This window comes from Nothobranchius furzeri, chromosome 5 (assembly GCF_043380555.1).
Source record: "Nothobranchius furzeri strain GRZ-AD chromosome 5, NfurGRZ-RIMD1, whole genome shotgun sequence".
Lineage (NCBI taxonomy): Eukaryota > Metazoa > Chordata > Actinopteri > Cyprinodontiformes > Nothobranchiidae > Nothobranchius > Nothobranchius furzeri.
Window position 1 is genome coordinate 61,781,256 of NC_091745.1, and position 20,989 is coordinate 61,802,244.

General features: G+C 42.7%; 1 protein-coding gene across 2 annotated transcripts in view; it reads right to left on the reverse strand.

Moving 5' to 3' along the window:
* Nucleotides 1-4,510: 4,510 nt before the first annotated feature.
* The window catches only part of otud7b (OTU deubiquitinase 7B), a 72,332-nt gene continuing 55,853 nt past the window's right edge, over nt 4,511-20,989 (reverse strand). For both annotated transcript variants that reach the window (XM_015949746.3, XM_015949745.3), the window contains exons 5-12: nt 19,472-19,573; nt 18,971-19,098; nt 15,531-15,637; nt 13,956-14,083; nt 12,358-12,507; nt 12,092-12,206; nt 9,857-9,935; nt 4,511-9,328 (exon numbers count right to left, since the gene is read on the reverse strand). In XM_015949746.3, the coding sequence (XP_015805232.3) occupies nt 7,880-9,328; nt 9,857-9,935; nt 12,092-12,206; nt 12,358-12,507; nt 13,956-14,083; nt 15,531-15,637; nt 18,971-19,098; nt 19,472-19,573 (2,258 nt within the window). In that variant the 3' untranslated portion in view covers nt 4,511-7,879. The remainder of the gene's footprint in view (nt 9,329-9,856; nt 9,936-12,091; nt 12,207-12,357; nt 12,508-13,955; nt 14,084-15,530; nt 15,638-18,970; nt 19,099-19,471; nt 19,574-20,989) is intronic.

Genomic DNA, 20,989 nt, shown 5'->3' on the forward strand with positions numbered 1-20,989 from the left:
ATACAAATCCAGGCTCTGTCTCGTTAGATTGGTGTAACTAAAGTTTGTACTGAATGAAACTTTACATTAAACCATGTTGAAGAGTAAAGGATCCGATTAAATCGTTTCCCCCTCATTTACAGTCAGTACAGTGCAGTGCGCACGGCTCTGGGGTTAATCAAGTTTAATTGTAACATTAATGTGTTGCTGGACACGCTGGTCTGGTTGGTTAGACCACTGTTTGAAGTGGAAAACACACACACACACACACACACACACACACACACACACACACACACACACACACACACACACACACACACACACACACACCAATTAAAATAATGCTGATAGCGTGGACTAGAAGACAGGTGATGGTTTACGTATTTAAATGATGATCAGGCTGCTGTAAAATGTAATCTCCATCCACATCCAGACAGAATTATCCTCTATTCTTTCTCTATTTGCTCTGCTCTTGTCTGGGCTGACGTAGCTGATGGTGCACGCGACGCGCCTAACTAGCAGCTGATGCACATTTTACGCATTTGGAGAGGTGGGCTGGATGCTTTGCTTTTACTGGAAGATGGTCCACTTAACGCACGGGTGCAGACTACATATTACTGACAATGAATGAAAATTAAATTGTGAGTTTTTACTTCATATCTTAGAAATAAAAATGACGGGGGAACACATTCATGACGTCTTTTTAAACTAAATTTTCTAGCGCGACCTGCCTGCTTCACTAAGTCTCTGCTTATTAAGGTCCGTCTAAAATTACCGTGGCCCACCCAAAAATGAAAACCTGGCGTCGCGCCAGTTATAAACCTCTGCAAATTGTTGTTCTTCACTTGATCAAACTCAGACTTTGTACAGCTAATGTCAAGATGTAAAATTATGAATTCAGTCGAGCTCTTCCGTCCCTCCCTCTCCTGCTCTCCTGGAAACCCGACATCGGCTGTCAGAAGCGGGAGGTGAAGAAGGAGATGAGGCAAACAGAGTAAGTGCGACGTAAAGAAACCAGAAATGCATGGAGGTGAGCAAAACAGCTGGAAAAGTGTGGGTGTTGAATCCCCCACGGGTGCGACGCTCATGCGAGCGACCGCCCGGTACTGGCTGCTGTCACCTGTTGTGAGCAGCTCTCTGCTGTCTGAGGCTAGGCCCCGCCCACAACGCCGCGGCTGCTGCGGTGTTTTCTTTACTGTGGGAAATGGGTAATAATGGCTCTTTGATGGGAACAGGTTGCCGACTCCTGGTATAAGATCTGAGCTGGTAAAACAAAAATCCTCATCAGCAGGCTTTTTTGAAAGTGGGGGGGGGACACAGCTGCCAATCACAAATTTTGCCGGGGACATGTCCCCGGCGTCCCCGGTTAAAATGACGCCTATGGGTGTGTCTTCTAAAAATGATTACTATAAATTTGCATTCATAGACTCGATCAACTTGGCTAGCAACCAGGGAAGGCTGTGTTGTTTTAGCAGCCAGAAGAGAGCAGAGCAGGAAGAAGAAGCTAACCATTAGCATTAGCAGCTCCACAACATGGCAGAATTGGCTTGCATTATTTGTGGCAATAAAACATCAGTGTTGCATATCGAATGGAGGCAGCAAAAGAGTCATGTTGCTTTTGTCATAATGAGTATGCTTCTGCATCAGCTCCACAAGGGAGAGACGCACACGCATTGACAGATGCTTGGCTCTTGGATTTCTCCGTCTCCTGGGGAGTGTTGCAAAGTAATTCACCGCCAGGACAACAGAGGTTATTGCTGTTCTGGGGTATCATGTTATGTATCCGGCCCAAGATAGTGCATTTACTATTGTGTTTTTATACTGTTTTTTGTATTTCAGACATTCTGACAGGGACAAATTTGTCCGTCTCATTCAACGAATGTTTAGAAACGTGGCTAAACTCCGTCAGCCCCATGGTCAGTCCTTGTGAGCCTGCTAGAGAGCCCTTGCAAGGATGGATAATGGCGTTGCATGTCTCTGCTTGAACGCAAACGCAGTAGCATAAACTAGACTTAAGAATCCAAATCCTGCTTTTTCCTGCCCCACTCTCCTCTGGATGACTTCTACTTCCTTAAACAGGAGCGCCAGAGTTTTTTCCCATAGAGACATTAACCTATACTGGACACCACAGCAAACGTATTGTAATAATGATCGAGCATGTGAGATATTTTCAGCAGCAGCATCAGTTACAGCAGTCTGTCCACGACTTCCTTTAATCCTTCACAATAAGAGTCTAAAACAAACACTGTACAGAGTGTTTACCTCAAAATATTCCTAAATCATCTGAAACTCATGAAATGAGCTTGTTTTTATCCAGCCTTCACAGCAGCTAACTATTCCGATTCAACTTTATTCTAGTCACGAAACTTTTAATATAAAAAATAGGGGGAAAATTTTCAATTTTTTTTCCTTTTCTTCCTGCATTTCAAGGCTTCTGTAGGACTTAACATGCAATCAAACCTAATCTTTTGATTTAAAAATAATTTTGATGAAATTAATAAAGCATCAATGAGGAATGGAATGTTTGCCATTAATGTTTTTAACTAATGTCTTATAATTTATTAATTAGATTTTACAGGTAGCAAAAACTGCAATGATTAAAAAATACATTTTGTATTTCATTAACAATGTAGTAATTATTACCCCAGATATATGTAAACAAATGCAAAAGAGAACTATTTAATTGCTTTTCTTTGATTTATATGTGCTAATGTTACAGCATTAAATCTGAAACAGAAAAATAGTTAAAATCTAAATTTACAAATGTGAATTTTTAAAATATTTTGCATCCAATAAAACTACTTACTACCTGTTCTAGTTTTACATTTTTTAACTTCAGGTTTTAAAAGAAGATGAGGGCTGCAGCTGCAGCTTCAGCCTTGTCTTTGTTGTCTGCTTTTGAATTTATTGTTTATTTTTGTAACATCTGTCATAAATGTGGTAGATGTTCATGCAGCCACTACCTCCACACCTGATCAGACGATGAGGAACCAGTTTGCAGGTGTGTTTAAAGGAAGAATCAGCTCTACCTTTCTCTGATCCTCTGTGGAGTCCATACAGGAAACTTTCCTCTCTTGTCCAAAACAGTTCGTAATAATGACGACCTCTTCCAGAAAGTCACAAGCAGTTTAAAGGAAATTTCTCGCCATGAAGAAAAGGGAAAGTTTGAGTAATCCTGAGTGATGCTTTACTCTACTGAACAGGTTCGGGGACGGAGTCCAAGTGAACTATAATAGAGAGGTCTGGATTTGTTCAACCACATGGGAAACTGTTCAATATTGCATTAGGGGTCCGGTTTCTCTGATACATAAAACAGTCTTAGACACAGGACCTTTGCATCATCTGAGCTGGAGTTATTCACTGATGCATAATGCAGCAATGTTAAGCTAAAACACAAAGACAACAAATTAGACTTTAGAGCTGAATATGTGACAAACGGTCTGGTGTTTAACATAGCAAATGTTTCATTTATTGTTTTACAAAGTGATTTAAAGAGGACTTTTTAAAATTTGTATTAGTTCTATGGCCAATATCAAAATCGAAGTTCTTTACACTAAATCACTCTCACATAAAGCAATTTCAGCAGTGCTATTCTGCATTTTCAGGGTTCTGTCACTTTAAGAAAACAAGTTGTAGCTGGCCACGCCCACCCATCCCCACTCAGGCTGCTATTAGCTGAGAAACTCTGATATAATTGTAGAGCTGCTGCTACTCTAAAGCAGCTGCTCTTGCATGAGTGGTGGTTCTAGTCTACTTTCCCTGTTGTGACATCACAAACAGGGACTTTTTGAAATGGTTTGCTTTAGGCAATGATTCCTGAAACCAAACACTGGCAGAAAACAAATGCACATCTTTTTCCATGTTTAAAGTGTTTATAGAGGCAGTAAAAACTCACGTGGCTGCACAAAAGGATGGAAAAGGTAAGTTTAGAATAGTGTGTTCCCTTTAAAAAACGTTTCCTGATAGTTGGGGTGTGTGTGTGTGGTGTTACAACAAAAATAACAGGTTCTTAGATAAAAACTTAAGGACAGTACTTACATAATTTGTATAATTAATGGTTTAATTAAATTTTGGGATTTTTTAATCTGATCCACCACAGTGAGCTTTTTTTCTAAGTGGAAATTCCCACATTTCCCAGTGATGAGACACACATGAACACAAATCTGCTTATTTACCTTTCTGTTATTCTTATTTTAGACTTTTCTTAAAAGTCAAGTATTTTCATCAGAGAGAAGAGTCTTATTCAAGTTTGGCTGCACGGTCGAGTTGGCCCGGTTGCTTTGCAAGGTTGCAGGTTCGAATCTTGGCCACAGCATTTCGGCATATAGTTAGCATGTTTTCTACCACAGACCAAAAATATGCATGTTGGATTAACTGGAGACTAATTTTGCCTATAGCTGTGAGTGTGTGCCTGTGAGACAGGAGACCTCTCCCCTGGTGACTGATGGAGACACACATCAGGCCCCTGAGACCCTGAGTGATAATCGGAGCGGAGTGAAAATTTGCAGATAAAGACAAGAGACTTTAGTTCCTTCAAATAAGATGAGAATTTATTCAAACGGTGCAAAAAAAAAAAATCATCATTAATAACCTAACACTTAATCTGACGTTCTTTCTATCCAGATTGCACAGTCACACAGCCCTAGGGCTTCAGAGAAAAAACAGAAAGTAACAAAACAAATTACTAAGAAAAATAAACAAGTTCAAATAATGCACAAATTTGGTAAAATGGTTCGCGATTTACATGCAACGGTTCCAGTCCCATGCAAATCCAAGTGTTCCATATTTGTAGGGTTCGGCTTCCACAAAAATGACAGTGTAGTACAATATACAAAAATATACGTTGGGTCACAAAAACCTCATCCAGAGCCATTTCTCTTCTGCTTTTAAGGGAAATGAGCAGAGTCGGCCAGTAAGATTGTGTCGGGTTTTCAGAGTCGCACAAACTCAAAGAAACAGATTCAAACAGCCATAAATAAAAAGCCGACTGTGAGACATTTAGTCACGTCAGAAAGAAAGAACATCCAAATCACGTCGACTAAACTTCCCAAGGAAACAGATTTAACAAAAAATCCCACTATAAATATATATATTTTCAAATCGTCAGGTCAGTATTGAGGATATTAGTTTGCACTGAAAGAGCCTCGAGTAACAAAAGGCCCATCTGGGGGTCATAATTAACCGTAACTCCTCCCCAAATCCAGGCTCTTCCAAGCTTATTCTCCAGAATATTAAACAAAATACAATCTCACCCTTTTAAAAACACTGTAAAACTTTGGGCTTACAAAAATAACTCAGAACATATATATACAACCTCTCAAGCGCTCTTATTTTGTTAAATAGAAAAACATGTTTGCAGCCTGACGGTTGTCTGCTTCATCAAATAATAAAATAAAATAAAAACTCCGCCTGCAAGCTAACTATTACTTTGGAGAAGGGGAAAGCACACGGACACGTTTCTGTAGTTAAAACAAGTTTTTATTCCCGCGTGAAGGGAAAAGTGACATATGAACACATTCGAACACACATGCACACAGCAAATGTTTATTTATGGGGAAATTTCAATCTGCAGCAGATATATAAGCAACAGGTTTAGCAACCTTTTGTAATAAAACAGTGTTTTAATAAGGTTTTGGTGTGTTTTGTTAGCAGTTGTGTGACGGGCAGCAGGACCAGAGCCAACCTGTCAAAACAAACAAGACAACAGCACCCTCTAGTGGGCAAGGCAGTGGATTGCATACCGTTTTGTGCTTTTATCTAACAACCTCAAAGAAAAACTAAATTAACATAATTGTTCTAACTAGAGCTCATCACCAACTGAAGTCCACAACACGGCTTTTTATAGGGAGATAATTACAGCTCTAACTTAGCCGTAATTACAACAATAGTCAGTTTGAAGTAACACGGAAGACTCAACAAATTTAATCTTCAACTCTGAGCTTCGCATGAAAAGAAATGTGGAAAACTTTCAGTGAAAATGGGAAATTTTGCAGGATTTCAGTTAGTTTCTGGGTTCAGTAGTAGAGAAACCTGCAGGCAGTGAAGCAAGCAGAGCAAACGCTTTAAAAGGCCAACAGGAACACTTCAGTCTAAGTTTAAATAAAACTCTCCTGGTTGTGCACCAAATTCCCAGTGAACTAAACCGGAGTGTCTGCAGAGACCGGCATAGAAACGTAACTATCTATATGCATGAACATCGGGGGAAAGTGCTTGAACTGTGCAACATATGAGTGGATTTGGTGGAACAAAATTCCAAAACAAAGATCGACCTCAGCCTGAGAAATGGAACCCAGAATAAACACGCAACAGAATTCCGTTTGTGAGACGGTACAAAAATTATCACTTGAAACCAGACCGAAAACAGCTGCTATTGTAAACAAATCAAAAGGACTTTATACTTTTAAAATAAATAAATCTTATAAACATCCTAAATTAAAAATTTCAGACAACTCAGACATTTTTTTCCCTTTTTGGAGACAAACAACAAAAATTCACGTGAACATTTTGTATTTTTTCCCCAGTGTTTGGTCTAAATGTTTATTTTTTGTTCCTTTAGTTCAGAAGTCACCACCCATGGTCCTCAGGGCCTCCATCCTGCATGTTTTAGTTGTTTCTCTGCTCCGACACACTTGATTTAATAGGTGAATCACCTGATCAGCGCAGGTGTGAAGCCTGTTAATCACCAGCTGACTAAAGTCAGGTGTGTTGGAGCAACGTGCAGGGATGTGGCCCTGGAGGATCAGGACTGGACATACTTGCTTCAGCTGATGCAAAGAGCATCCAAAACAGCTCAGTGTTGCACCTCTAGCTGAAAACGAAACTTCGTCTCATCAACGCACCTGTAACATATTACACACACACCTGTAAATGCTCAGATCTACTGCTGCTCTGATGACAAAAGTCACAAATGCTGATTATTTTATTGCTTTATGCATTCAGAGTTAATGTTCTTTTGTTGACAATGACTTTTAATCCAGCAGCAGCAGCTTTGTTGCATCTAATCTGCTAAAAAATTTAAATTATGTTTGTGTATAATTTGTTTGTTTGTTAGAAAGCTTTAGTTACAGATCTGATTGGGACAAAGCCTGCAGATTCCCAGAATCTGAATTAATTAGCTAAATTCTGAATTGTAATTTGGCAGGAAGACTAAAGTTAGCCTGGATGCCTTAACCTGTGATGCTTCCTGACATTTGACCTCTTCAGAATCCAGCCATAAGTTAAAGGAAATAAGCAAAAGATTAGAATTACTAGCATTAATCGGTAGTTTGAGAAGACAGATGTGATGCTTCCAGGGGTCAGGGGTGGCAGAAGCATCCAGTAACATGAATGTCAGGTCTGTGCACAGACCCAAGCACGAGAACAGGTGCGGTGGAGACGCTTGTGCCTTTTTGGTTTGTGCTTACGTAACTGCTCATAGTGTCTGATGTGGTGTGGAAATATGTGCATGAGTGTTCCGTACTTGTCCTGCCATTTACATTCTCTCCACTAGGGGGAGACAGCAGCGAGGCCTTCGACTCGAACAAAGGAAAGCCTGTAGTCCACACACACACACACACACACACACACACACACACACACACACACACACACACACACACACACACACACACACACACACACACACACACACACACACACACACACACACACACACACACACACACACACACACACACACACACACACACCTGCATAAGAGCCACAGCAAAATACAACAGAAGTGCAGTTAGTTTATTCTATGGTCTATCATGTGATACCCCCTCCCCCTCGTTTAGTGACATCACATCCAACAGGAAATGACACAGCTGTAATCATGGGGAGGGACACTGCTGCGTCTCGCCGCTAGTTTACTGAAACACAGAAAGGCCACTCTTAGTAAAGCCGCCACGCGGTCCGCTCAGAACCGGTGGATGGCCGGTTCCGTCTCCCTCTTCTTCAGCTCTTCCCTGTAGCAGTAGGAACAATAGTTCCCCGTCTCGGGGTGTCCATAGTAGGTGCAGCTGGGTGTCCGGCAGCGGCTGGACAGACCGCCCGCGCTGCCCAGCGAGTAGTGTCGGATCGGGGGCTGTCCGCTCCGAGAGTCTAGGATGGAGCTCATGTCCCGGAAGCCATTGGTGTAGCCCCCACCGGCGAGCTCGGCGCCGGGATAATCTGGCGGGTCAAACTCGGGATAGGAAGGTATGAAGCGAGACGGGCTCAGGGAGGAGGGGCCTTGGGAACTGTGGTATTGGGGGTGGGGGGGCCCCTGTGTGGTGGGGCAGTGTCGGGGAAGAGTGACGTACGAGGGCAGGCCAGGGTAAGAGGTGGCTGGAGAGCCTCCAGCGAGCTGGCGGCGAGTGTCTAAGTGGGGGTGCACGTGGTGTTGGGTCAGAGGAGGTGCAGCGGGAGGAGGTTGCTCTATGAAAGAGGGGCGAGGGATGGGCACCACAGCAGAGTACATAGAGGGACTCAAAGGGGTCGGATTGAAGGAAGGCGATAAGGTCTCACAGAGTTCCTCCTTGGCCTCGTAGGGCCGGTAGCTCAGCTCCGAAGCACAAACTACATCCTTCTTAGGAGGCTGGAGGCTGGTGGCGATGGCCTTCCGCTCTGCCTCACGGCGCTGCTGCTCCTGCTCCACCCGAAAGCGCTCCTCTGCGTCGGTGAGGTAGCGGTGGATCATCTCTTCCTGGAAGGGCTGCCGGTTGCTGGTGGTGAGGAGGCTGGCGAAGATGAACTTCCTCTCGCCCTGCATGGCGGCCCGCAGGATTCCCAGACTCACCTTTACGTCGGCGCTGTACTTGTAGTTGTCGCTCTCGGTGCTGCTCCCACCGCTGCTGCTCATGCTGCTCATCGTTCCGATGAGCCGCTCACTTCCTGAGGAAGGAGAGCCTTTCCCAGAATCCTCTGAGGCTTGGGTGGAAGGCGAGCTGTCCTTGCTGCCTTTCCGCCCCCTAAACGAGCCCTTCTTCTTCTCCCCGCCCTCCTGCTTGACACCTCCTACTACGGTGTTCTTTCCAGTCATCAAGCCGCCCACATTTTTCTTCAGCTTGCTGCCCAGGCTCTTCCCAAAACTGCCGAGCTTGTTGGCCACAGAGTCTGCCCTCTTCTTGTCTTTATCCTTGTCCTTCTTTGTCTTGTCCTTCCCCCCAGTCCCTGCAGATCCACTGCTGGATGAACTAGAGGAGGACGAGGTGCTGTTTTTGGCCGCAGATCCACCCCCGTTTACCGCTGAGGTGGTGGTCGTGTCTCCGTTGCCGTTGGAGCTGCTGCTGACCGACTCCTTGTCTGACTCCCCTGAGTCGGGAGGCGTTCGAGCGTCCTCTCCTGCTGAAGCTGTGGGCGACTCCGGTTGGGCCAGAGGAGCTTGCTGCAGGAAAACAAGGTTTCACATTTAAAACTTCAGCTCATGAAAACACAAAACTAAAAATGAAAACATGGACTTTGCAGGTATAATAAAATAAATAAAACATTTATTTTTCAGAATGTTGGGATGACCTGCATCAGAAACGTTAGCTCTTAGCAGGATGTAGATCGTTTCAGCAGTACATCTGTGGTTTTCTACATCCGGTAGAATCAGTAAACAGTTTCCTTAAATTACATTTCAGCACCAGATTCTCTGAAGCCCCACTAGTCCCCGCAGCACCACCCTGAAGTTTGTTCTTCTGAGCTTCCCAGGTGCGAACATGGGACACTAGAGGAGCTTTGTCACAGTGTTAGCGTGGCGGAGCCGTCCGACACCAACAGCCTGCTGCAGTTTGTTTTCTCATGTGTGTTTGGCACAGCTGCCAGAGGGCAACGCAACAACAATGCAAACTCACCATCCTAAACTCAGGAGTACAGACAATTGTACTGCTACTTATACATTTTTGTACTGTTTCTGGATGATTGGACTTACCTCACATGGAAGTGGCAACCAGGTGACAGTCAGGTAGGTGTGCAGCATCTGGAGTTTGGCCTCCAGAGAAAGCGCCACACTGGGTAAAATAGGATAAAAAATAACCGAGTTAGGGCAAAATCTCCATCAGAGACAGGTCTGTGAATCTTTTTTAAGCAACCCTAGGTCTCTCGGTGACTATAATCCAGGAAACCCATAAGGAGACCCCTGATAGATGTGGAGTAAAGGAGGATTGGTTAGTCATGAATGCCGACAAAAACACTCGTGTAATCAATACATTTGCAGGAATCTCTGGTAGGAATGAATGTCTTGTGAGTTGTACTCTGGGGAAAAAGAGATCCGGTGCGCTGCTTCAGATGGCGGGATATGGACTCTTATTTCCTGATATTTGGACATCTCTCCTCTGGTTGGCGACAGCACCGTGACTCTACCACTGACTGTTTGCTTTGAAACGTTGAAGTTTTCTCCACAAATAACGCAAGCCTGGAGGAGTTCTGCTGTGTGGTGGAGTTGCTAATGCTAACGGTTAGCTTCTACTAGTAGAAACATTCTCCAAACGAACAACAGCTTTCCCCGTCACGAGTCGAGTTAAAGTGTTTCATAGATCTGTCAGGACTTTCTAGAGTTTCACCGTCTATTTTCTATCAGAAGCTAATGCAGGAGACAGGTGTGGCAGGCAGTTTTTATGGTCAGCTTGCATGAAAAACTCAGTGACTGATTATTATCAGAAATGATTAAAAAAATGTTTTCAGTGAACAAAAAAAAATTTGAAAGAAAGAAAAGTTGTGTTATACTCCGTATTCCTGGTGCGTTTTTATTCCAGAGGACTTTTAACTTCATGACCTTTACCCCAGTTTCCCATTGGAAGCATCAGAGACGTAAAATGGCAGCGGAACGATTTGCTCGTGAACTTCAAAGCGGCCCATTTCACACCGGGAGAGTCTTGGCCCGCTGTACGGCTTCCTCACTGTGCTCTTTGCTGGACTCGTGAGATCACAAAATCCCTCGAGACTTTAAAGCTCATAATTTGTTTATGCAGTCCGTCATTAACCCAAAAAGAAGGAAATGATGTTTGATACCGCTCTTTTGAGGCAGCAGTGGCTCAGGTGGTAGAGTAGGGTCGATTCCGCTGTTGTGTCCTTGGGCAAGACACTTCACCCAACTTGCCTGTGTTGGTGGTGGTCAGAGGGGCCGACAGCGCCAAATGGCTGTCTCGCCTCTGTCAGATTGCCCCAGGGTGGCTGTGGCTACATAGTAGCTTACCATCACTGGCAGTGTGTGAATGTGAGAGTGCATGAAAGCATCTTTGAATGTCCTAAAAAGCGCTACCTATACAAGTTTGATGTACTTAAATTTTTTTATGTCAAATACGATTTGATTGATTTGACGTTGCTCCTCTCCACTGTCAGGATTAATGCCACAAAAAACCCACTGCTGCACTTCTGGAACGATACCGGGAGTAAATAAGCCATTGCTTCATTTACTTAAAACTGCATCGCTGAAGTACTTTTATTTTGATAAAATAATAAAATAAAGATCTTTTATTTTGGTAAAAATAATAAAATAAAGTACTTCTATTTGGATAAAAATAATAAAATAAAGTACTTCTATTTGGAAAATTACCAGGGCTTTTATACTGAAACCGTGTGTGATTTCCTGTCTAACCCTATGTGAACTGTGGAAATCGACGCGCCTCAGAAGGGGCTAGTGGCAGAAATAGAACCCGATCATATCTTTTGCGGCATGGCGCACGGCTTCTGGGACGCGCCTGAAAATTGCTGCATTGAGGCTGGTGTGAAACACTCCATAGATTATAATGCATTTTATTTGAAGCAGTGACGTTCCGCTGCCGTTGCGCACCGCTGATGCGTTCAGTGTGAAACCGGGGTTATAAACGAGATTAGGAGCCACTTCTTTTCCAACTATCTCCTTTAAATAAGAGGTCTGACATCAGCTGCTGAGTTAGACGAAAATTTTCCACGACGCCGGTATTCCTGGTGCTTAATTCACAGAAGGTGTTTAGAACCAATCTTACTGTGAGTGCCACTGATCTGGGATCAGAGGTCAATCCTGACCTTGACAGCTGCCTCCAGACATTCACACCAGTGAACACATGAGATTTACACGTTTATTTATATTGTTTGTGAGTGCTCTATAAAAAGTTTAAGAGCACTTTCGAAGAACGTCTAGATTACAACGGGATGTCAGATTGTTGTAATTTTATTTTAACGTTACCTGGCCAGCATCATGTTGTCAGTGTCATCCTTTCCCCACTCCCAGTCCTTCCCAGGATCCACAGCAAAGTGCAGAGGCAGCATTTTGTGCTCCGAGTCGGTAAGAGGAATTACAACTAGGAGACAAAAAGAGTTGGACTGTTTTATGGGAACTTGATTTCACAAGTCGTGGTAATATCCTGATGAAGTCAGCTGCAGCAAAGACAGCAGAATAAAGCTCTGATGATTCCCTCTTAGAATAACGTAGATTGTTGGATGATGTCTCACCTTGTTCTTTGGAGCTGTCCTTCTGCTCCATGGAGACCAGTGCAGAGAAGTGAGCCTGATCGTATGCTAGGACCAGGGGGGAGCGATGGCACTTGACAGCTGGCACCTCCAGCGGTAGGTAGATGCCTCCAAATGGAATGGGAGCAAAAGCTACAGTAGAGCACAGAGGGGAATAAATGAGAGAGAAGGTCCCCTCAGCACAGATCTGTTACCAACAAAGGACATCCAATAGTTCAGGTTAAAAACAGCAACTACTAAAATATAAATAATTGGTCATAAAAAGGGTAATATCTCAGATTTATTTTAAAGAGGAAAAAAAGTTGCCATAATGTTGAAAAAAAAAATCAAGTTTTTCACACTAGAAATATGATTCCCAAAAAGCTTTTAGCCCAAAAACCTTATATGGTTTAAAGCGTGTTCTTAAAAAAAAAGACAAAAAACTATCAGGCATTGCAGTGTGTGTGTGTGTGTGTGTGTGTGTGTGAGAGAAGCAGACCATGAGGAGTTGGTTATGTGAGATTTCACTGTTTTTTAAATTTCATTGCTTATTTGATGTGTCAATATACGGCCACGCAAAATAATTGGTTCAAGCTACAGACCAAAGAACAGTTATTAATGTTGAAGAAAAATATGAAAAAAATAGTTGTGGCTCAAGACTAGCAATACAACCCTGCATTTACTTTAGACGTTTACAATTACAAGATCATTCTGACCATTTTACAGTTGCTACGCATTTAAGGGGACAACTTTTGGAAATACCCACAGTTAAATGGGAATAAATTTGAAGCTTAAAAGCTTTTGCAAACACTACTTACTCCAGTAACAACAAAGCCAGGTCACCATCAATCCGTGGTATTGCAGCATTCTTTAGCTCCCTAAAACTAGTGCAGGCCGTGCTGTTGTTCACTCTAGTTTAGCTCTTTGCTTTGCCTCCAAAGACATTACTTTCTTACTTTACTTCCAGGCACTGCTACGATGCCAACAAAAAAAAAAGGCAAAGTTCTTCTTCTTGTGTTTTTAAATAACGATTAGCAAACTTAAAAAGATAACTGCAAGCCTTTACATTAGCTACCGGCACAGTAAACAGCTTTTGCCATGATGCAGGAAGAGAGCTCCCACTAGTGTTCCAACCTGAACAACAACACTGAGTACAGTCTCTGATCAGCAGAGTGCTGTCCAATGTGAATTTGCTCAGGTTTATGGCTCAAGAACCACTGAAATCAGTTTGAAAGCAATAGCTTAAACTGTTAAAAACTCTTTTGTGTTGCTTTAATTTTCCTTATTGTCACAATCGGGCTTGTAGAAGGAAATTATTCCTACAACCAAACACTAACAGAAAACCGATGGAAGTTTCTTTTATTCTGTTTGGAGTGCTCATTCTGTCAGTAGAGACCCACGTTACAGCACAAAAAGATGCAAAGGGTGAGATTTGCAAAACATCTCCTTTTATGTTACTATTGTTTGATGAAACAGATTGCTTGTTTGTATTTTTGCAGCACAAATTGGCACCAATTCTGCTAAAGATCTGTTTATTTAGACAACCCAAGCAAGTCATCAGCATGGAGGTCTGCATCTCTTTATGCAACAGCCAAACTCACCTTCTCCTCCAGAGTCCCTCAGCATGGTGTCAGCCACCACCACAATAGGCCTTCTGAGGACATGAGCCAGGACGAAGACGTGAAACTCCTCTAAGCTCTCGTAAACCGGCTCGTCAGAAGATTCAGCCCTAAAAACAGACAGATGTGTGTTTATGCTGTAACTGAAACAGATAAGCGGTTGATTTATTTAAAAAAATAAAACCTGTATTCATCTTAACATGTAAGCTACTGCTGAACAATCTATAGTTTTCAAAATTGCAATTTCAGATAATGTGATTGTCAAAACTGCAATTTTCCTGACTCAGGATCTGTTATGTCAACTTATTAAAACTGTTTTTTTGAGCCTCCATAAAACTTTGTTGGGGCTCAAAATGGCCAAGGAGCCCTGACAAATAGCCAAACACAACCACATAATAAAACCCTAAAATGGAAAGACTTGTTTATCGTGCCCACTCAGCCAGGAATGAAGGTGAAATAAGCTGCATAACCTGTTCACCCCAAATGCTCTATGATGCTGCCTGAAACTAGAAACTCTGAACCATCGTGTTCAGTTTCTAGAGAACTCAGTAGGCAAACTATGGATCTATATGACATTTGTTCAAAGGCTGGATATTCCCAGTACATCCTGGAATGTTATGCATGTGCTCCAACATTCCTCTTGGATGTTTTCCTCTCATCCAACAGGCACATTAGCAGTAGCTCAGGGCTAGCATTAGCAGTAGCTCAGCCCAGTGTTGTACTGCGGTTAGTTACCCTGTCTGATGTTTACATTGAAGTGAGTTGGGGCATGCAAATTTTAGGGGGTTTGTCTAAACAAGTCACAGCTCCCATCATATCTTGCTGCAGTTCATCAGCGACCTTTACAACATTGCTCATTTGCATAAGAAAGCAGGTGAGAGACTGTACATGCTTTTAGGTACATTCGACACCCCGAGCTTGCTGTATTCACATGTTTCATATGAGTAATATTTATAATGTTTTGAAATTCTAGGCCTGCTTTAATGTTTTGATGTCATTTCCTGTGGTGTTTGTAAATGTTATTGTCCATTATGAACATAGTGCTGAAGCTTGATTTGAAAAAAAAAATCACAAATCAAATAAAAATTTTATTTTCAGAAAGAAAAAAAGTACCTTCTCAGAGGCCTAGCGGTAGAGTGCCCGCCCTGGGACTGGGAGATTGGGGTTCAAATCCCAGTCGGATCATACCAAAGACTTTAAAAATGGGACCAAACGCCTCCCTGCTTCACACTCAGCTTTGAGGGGTTGGATTGGGAGTTAAACCACGAAATAGTTCTCGTGCACAGCCATAGCTGCAGCTCAATGCTCCCCACGGGGATGGGTCAAACACGGTGATGAATTTCACCAGTGTGTGACGACTAATGGAAACTTTAACACAACCTGTAACTGAATCGGTTTTACATTTCGAGTGAGTGTTCGTCACAGTGATGAACAGAATGACTGCATGAGGACAGACCTCTAATATCTGATCAGTTGGTTGGTCATGGAAAAACAAACAAGGCTGTGACTAAGTGCTGTGGGTTAACAGTCACCGCATTGTCCCGAGCCAGACCTTACCCGCCGGTGCCGTTGGTGCTGTAGTGGATTCTTGGCTCACTGGAGGCCAGTTTTAACAGTTCATTCCACTCTTTCTGCCACTCCTCCTCCGTGTACACCAGACCAGACTGAGGAGAGAAGAAGGACACACGTGCACTGGTTTGCCATTTAGAGGGATAGTGTCATATGTCACAAAAGCATGCACTGACGTTGTAGCGTCTGACCACAAGGCTGCATGCTGGCGACTGGCCCTAGAGCCTCTGCAAACTCATACAGCAGCAACAGCACCGCACACGGAAAAAGGATCCATTAATACACAGCCTGTGTATTATTTTTTCCAGAATTTAATCACCAGCAGCAGTCAGATATTCACATAATGTTTTCCATCGCAAACCACACTCCTTCACCCAGTGAGCAGTTCTGGTTTTAGTAATTTGACGAAGGACTGTTCAGAGGTGGCTGTTAAAGAACAAGTGAATTTTAAACAGCTACTCATGTGGCATCTCCTCTGTGGGCGTGTGCACGCCGTCTGCCGACACGTTACTAACAACATACTGGCAGTGCTGCAAAGCTCACTTTCATGGAGGATAAAACCAATCCTGAGCAGTAAAAAGGCTTTGTTTGTGTGGTCGAGTGTGGAGAATAGACTGCTCTGTGAGGACAGGTCAAAGAAAACAGCATCTATGGGTGGAGGTGGAGACAACACCACTCGTAACTGTAGAGTTAAACAATATCGATGAGTTTTAGTAGGTTGGCAGCATCTGATCACTGTATCAGTATTAGGGCTGGGCGATATGGCCTAAAATCAATATCACAATATATTTAGGATTTCACCTCGATAACAATAAATGAACGATAACTACAGGTATGTGCAGACACAAAAGTTGTCCACTAGATGGGGCTGTCGCACGTATTACGTTGAGTCACATTTTTACGGGATGGGACAGCTTCTTGAATGGACATGAATGTTGCCAACCTACAAACATCTTTTATTTTTGTATTATCCAATTTATTGACATGGGAAAAATTATCTCGATAAGAGCCACAAATTTCGATAATACATTTTCGATTTATTGCCCAGCCCTAACCAGTATCAAATGAAATTGATTATTTGATGTACAACTGATCAATGTCTGGAGTCGTCAACGTAATTAAAGATGGCTGCCTGACAACAGTAATCAAAATTAGCACACAAAAAGACAACATAACATTTATAGTATGGTAACTTGTGCCTTAAATTGCCACTCGGGAACAAATAAGGTTTTCTGAATCTGAATGGCTCTGTCCAAATTCAGAGATCGTATTCTTCCGAGCACGGATTTTAACTCATTCACTGCCATTGACGACTAAAGTCATCTTTTTAAATCAAACCGTTCGCTGCCAATAACGACTAAAGTCATCATTTGCATTGTTTTATGGGCTCGACACACGGGAGGCGACAAACAACCGCAATCAGCGAAATTTGTCGCTGTCGCTTTTATGGGAGGTGACCCGCGGCAGCGGCTAGCGGCAAAGCCGTCGACACATTCTGTTCCATGGCGAAATCAAATCTTCCGTTGTTTTGTTTGGCTGTGTCAGGTTGGAGGGAATTAAGGTTATTTAAGCGGTTCAGTTTAAAAAAGCGGTAGATATGATGTTTCACAAGGTGCCGCTAGAGTTATACGAAATCTTACCCCCAAATTCCACTACCTCCGCTCCGGTCCGGTCCGCCCCCGCAGCCGCTCGCTTCCGAACTCAATTTTTACTGGTACCCGCTCTACAACGGCTCTGCTCCGGTGCGGAGACCTGAGGGGGGCAAACAAGCATGCGCGGGACTTTCGAGATCTTGCGATACAGTCCGAGCAATAAACGCGGAAGTTAGATCCAAACACCCGTTGTGTGGGAGAAGCATCGGCATGAGCTGTTTAATCTGCCTATCATTTGTGTTGAGAGATCAGCAGTGTTTGGATCAACAAAGTGTGACTACTTTGATAGTAGAAACTGTATTTATGGCTTACTTTTGTGCATTTAAACTTCAGCCGCCATTGATAGTTGTTAAAAGTTGTTAAACCTGTGCATATGAAACAAAAACGCCTTTTGTTTATCGATTTATTGTGAAAAACGGAAATTGTGCTTGCTCCTTTTCCTGTTGGGCGGTTGTGATTTCTGTCCATTTACTGCAGAGGTGCTCCGGCGTCCGGCGAAAATAGGATCGATTCTATTTTTGCCGGACGCCGGAACAGAGGGCGGCGTACGGCGCCGCACTGCCGGAGCACGGCCGCAGTAGTGGAATTGCTCTGATTGACTACAACGGGACCGATTTTGCTCCGGCGTTCGTGTCGGAGCGGAGCGGAGGTAGTGGAATTTGGGGGTTACTTCTGATTTTACTATATATAAAAAAAAAACAGAGAATGGGTTCATCCCATATTACAAACCAGAGAAAGAAACGGAGATGTACGGAGCATCCTGTCCGCTCATTGGTCAGTGAATGAAACCTCCGTTGATTGGTCCTCGTCTGAGCGACAGCGATGGAAAGTAGAAAATATTTCAACTTTCTGGGATCACGTTGCTGGGTTGCCTGTGCACGACACGTGCACGAGCGCAAAATTTCACACACGTTTTTTCGCGTTTCACTTAGTAGGAGGGGGACCCGCGATTATCGCTTTGTCGTGCATGTCTCATTGAAAATGAATGGAGGTGAGGTGATGTCGCCTCCTGTGTATCGAGCCCATTACTGTGTGGGCGTCGGAACGAGCCCTCGCACCGTAACAAAAAACACCCCAGCTTTAAAGTTGATCTTCACCTGCGTACGTCACACGTCACGTGATCATGAAGCAGAAAATCCATGTGTTAAATCGTTTTGGGCCGTTGCTGTAAAAAAAAAGTGAGGTGCAAACCGGGAAAGCTTCTACTAATCACAATTCGACAACGGATTATAAAAGAACGGATAACGCTCGAAACGCGCGGATTCTTCCTGATGCAAGGGGTGAGTCTACTAATTGTTTTGTTAGTTTTGGAGTTGACATCATCCTAGCACACAACATTCTGTGACTCTAAGGGCTTTTCTGATCTGGAAACGGATGGCAGTGAATGAGTTAAAGGGAGACTAGGCAGTTTTGGCTTGCTTTTAGCACCCCCTAGTGTCCGTTTAGTAGAACCGAAAGCAAAACTTATCTCCTTGCTTGCGTTAATCTTTTTAACACCTTAATCTAACTGCTGAAATGTCTCAGAATCCAGCCATTTTCCACCCCTCACTTCTTCAGCTAACTTCTGCTTCCTGAAACAGAAGCACCACAGCTTATTTTACCCAAATAACAACAAAGACCACAGCATGTGTATTGAAAAAACGAGTGAATGAGGGCTTGAAATATTTTCCTGCTGTAGTCTAACTGATGTGTCTTGTTTGCTGCAGAAAGGAAGTAAAGATCTGAAACTTGATCAGAAATAAACCAACCCGATCAGCTGGGGCAGATGTGACTGACCTCTTTGTTCTGCTGGGTCTGCTGCCACCTCCACCTGCGCTTCAGTGCTTCTCTCTCCAACCCATGATCCATCAGCGCGTACAGAGACTTCCGCAGCATCAGGTCACGATCATGGAAGCCCCACATTCCTGAATCAGGGTCAAAACACACAAAAACAGCTGATTCAGCACACCTAAAACATGATTACAATCTGAAGCTGTGCAGGCCGTGTTGTTCGTTTTAGCACATTTAAACTTATGTTTGTTCTTGTGTACTAAAATATAAAAATGAATCTTTAAACCAATAAAAGCATACCTGCAGGGTTAAGCCAGTGAACAGTGCAAGGTCTGAAATCATGCATGCTCATCAGTTTGAGCCTTGTTAATTTCCTAAAACTCCTACGAGGGCCATAATGAGTACGTTAACACGCACTGTAACCGTGCAATTAGCGTTTAAACCAACAAAGCAGCTCTATGAAAGCTAATGGGGTGTGAGCGTGCACGGCGTCTGTGCCATACTCACCGAGCGAGGCTGCGTGTAACAGACAGTTTCCATCCCCGCTCGTAGCCAGAGGCAGCAGACTCTGGCAGTTTGGGACAACTTTGGTCCACCAGTTCAGTCGTCCTGCAGGCAGAAGAACAAATCCTAAATCCCAGAGTTTAACAAATAAGGACCAGGTGCTGAGTTAGAGCTAATTCTAGACAGCAAAAAAAGTCCTAAACTACAGATTATCATCTTTTAATTAAAGTCGGTGTTTATTTTAACAGGATTACAAAAACTAGCAAAGATCCACTGAGATCAGTTTGAATGAATATTTCATAGAGGAAACAAATCCAGTGTATAAAGCACTAATAAAAACAACATCACCTAAGTGCTGTACAACAGTGTAACAGTGTTCCTTTTGTTGATGAAATAATTTTGATTTTTCTTCTGTGACAAATTCATTTTGCAAATGAAAAAACGAAATCCTAAATTAGTACTTCTGCAAAAACTAAATTATGAAGAATATTAATAATAATATCGACAAATAAAAGGCGACAACAAAAATGGACAGTGACGAAAATCCAATCAGAAAAAGAAAAATATGGAAGAACCGAAAAAAGAACCAATCAGTAAATGGAACAGGCAGAAACAAGAACCAATCAGAGTCCAGAGCCAGCCGGTGTTTGAACTAGTTATCGGTAACCAACCAGACATACTATATATAGAAGTCTGTGCTGGTAAGAGTTGAACAATTTACGTCTAAAAGGAGAACATGTCCACGTCTGGGAGGAAAAGCGGTAGATGTTACCATCTGAAAAGTATTTGCTTGGCGAGCACACATCAAGGGATTCCCCTGGTTTTAACGGTGTTATGGCGGTAGCAGCAAGCGGAGGTGGGAGAGGAGTGGATTGCTGTAGCTGAATCGAACTGAACGGTGGTTTAATCACGTTTTGTGGCGTCGCTAAAACCAATATGATCAACATTCGATGGTCTAGTAGGGATTTTGTGAAGAAAAAAAAAAAGGTTCAGGCAGCCCACCTTTTTAAATGAGTGCAGGAAATCTCAAATTAATACACCTGAAAACAATTCTCACCTTTAGTTTATGTCCTTGCATTATTAGAGTAACACCTTTTGTTTTGATGGTATGATGTCATTTCCTGTCATGTTACAAATATTACTGCACATCATACAGACTTTATACTGGCATAAAGGCACAATGTCAAACTGTCAGTGTGCATTTTGGTATTTTCCATTAATTACTGTTATTAAAACAATTATAAATAGAGTATTTTTTTATCCAAAGTGTGAAATGTGAATTGTATTACCTTTCCTTTACCAAGGTTGAAAATGTCAGAAGAAGAAAAATACCCATGTTTTATTGATCTAAAAATAAAGGCAAATTGGACGACTAAATCATGACTAAAGTAAGAAAATTTTTTAGACTAAAGACTTTAACTAAATAAAAAAATATCTTGTTGAAATGAACACTGACAGGAACAATAAATTAAGCCTTTAAAAAGTTTAAATAAATGTTTGAAACACCTCTGAAAGTAAGGT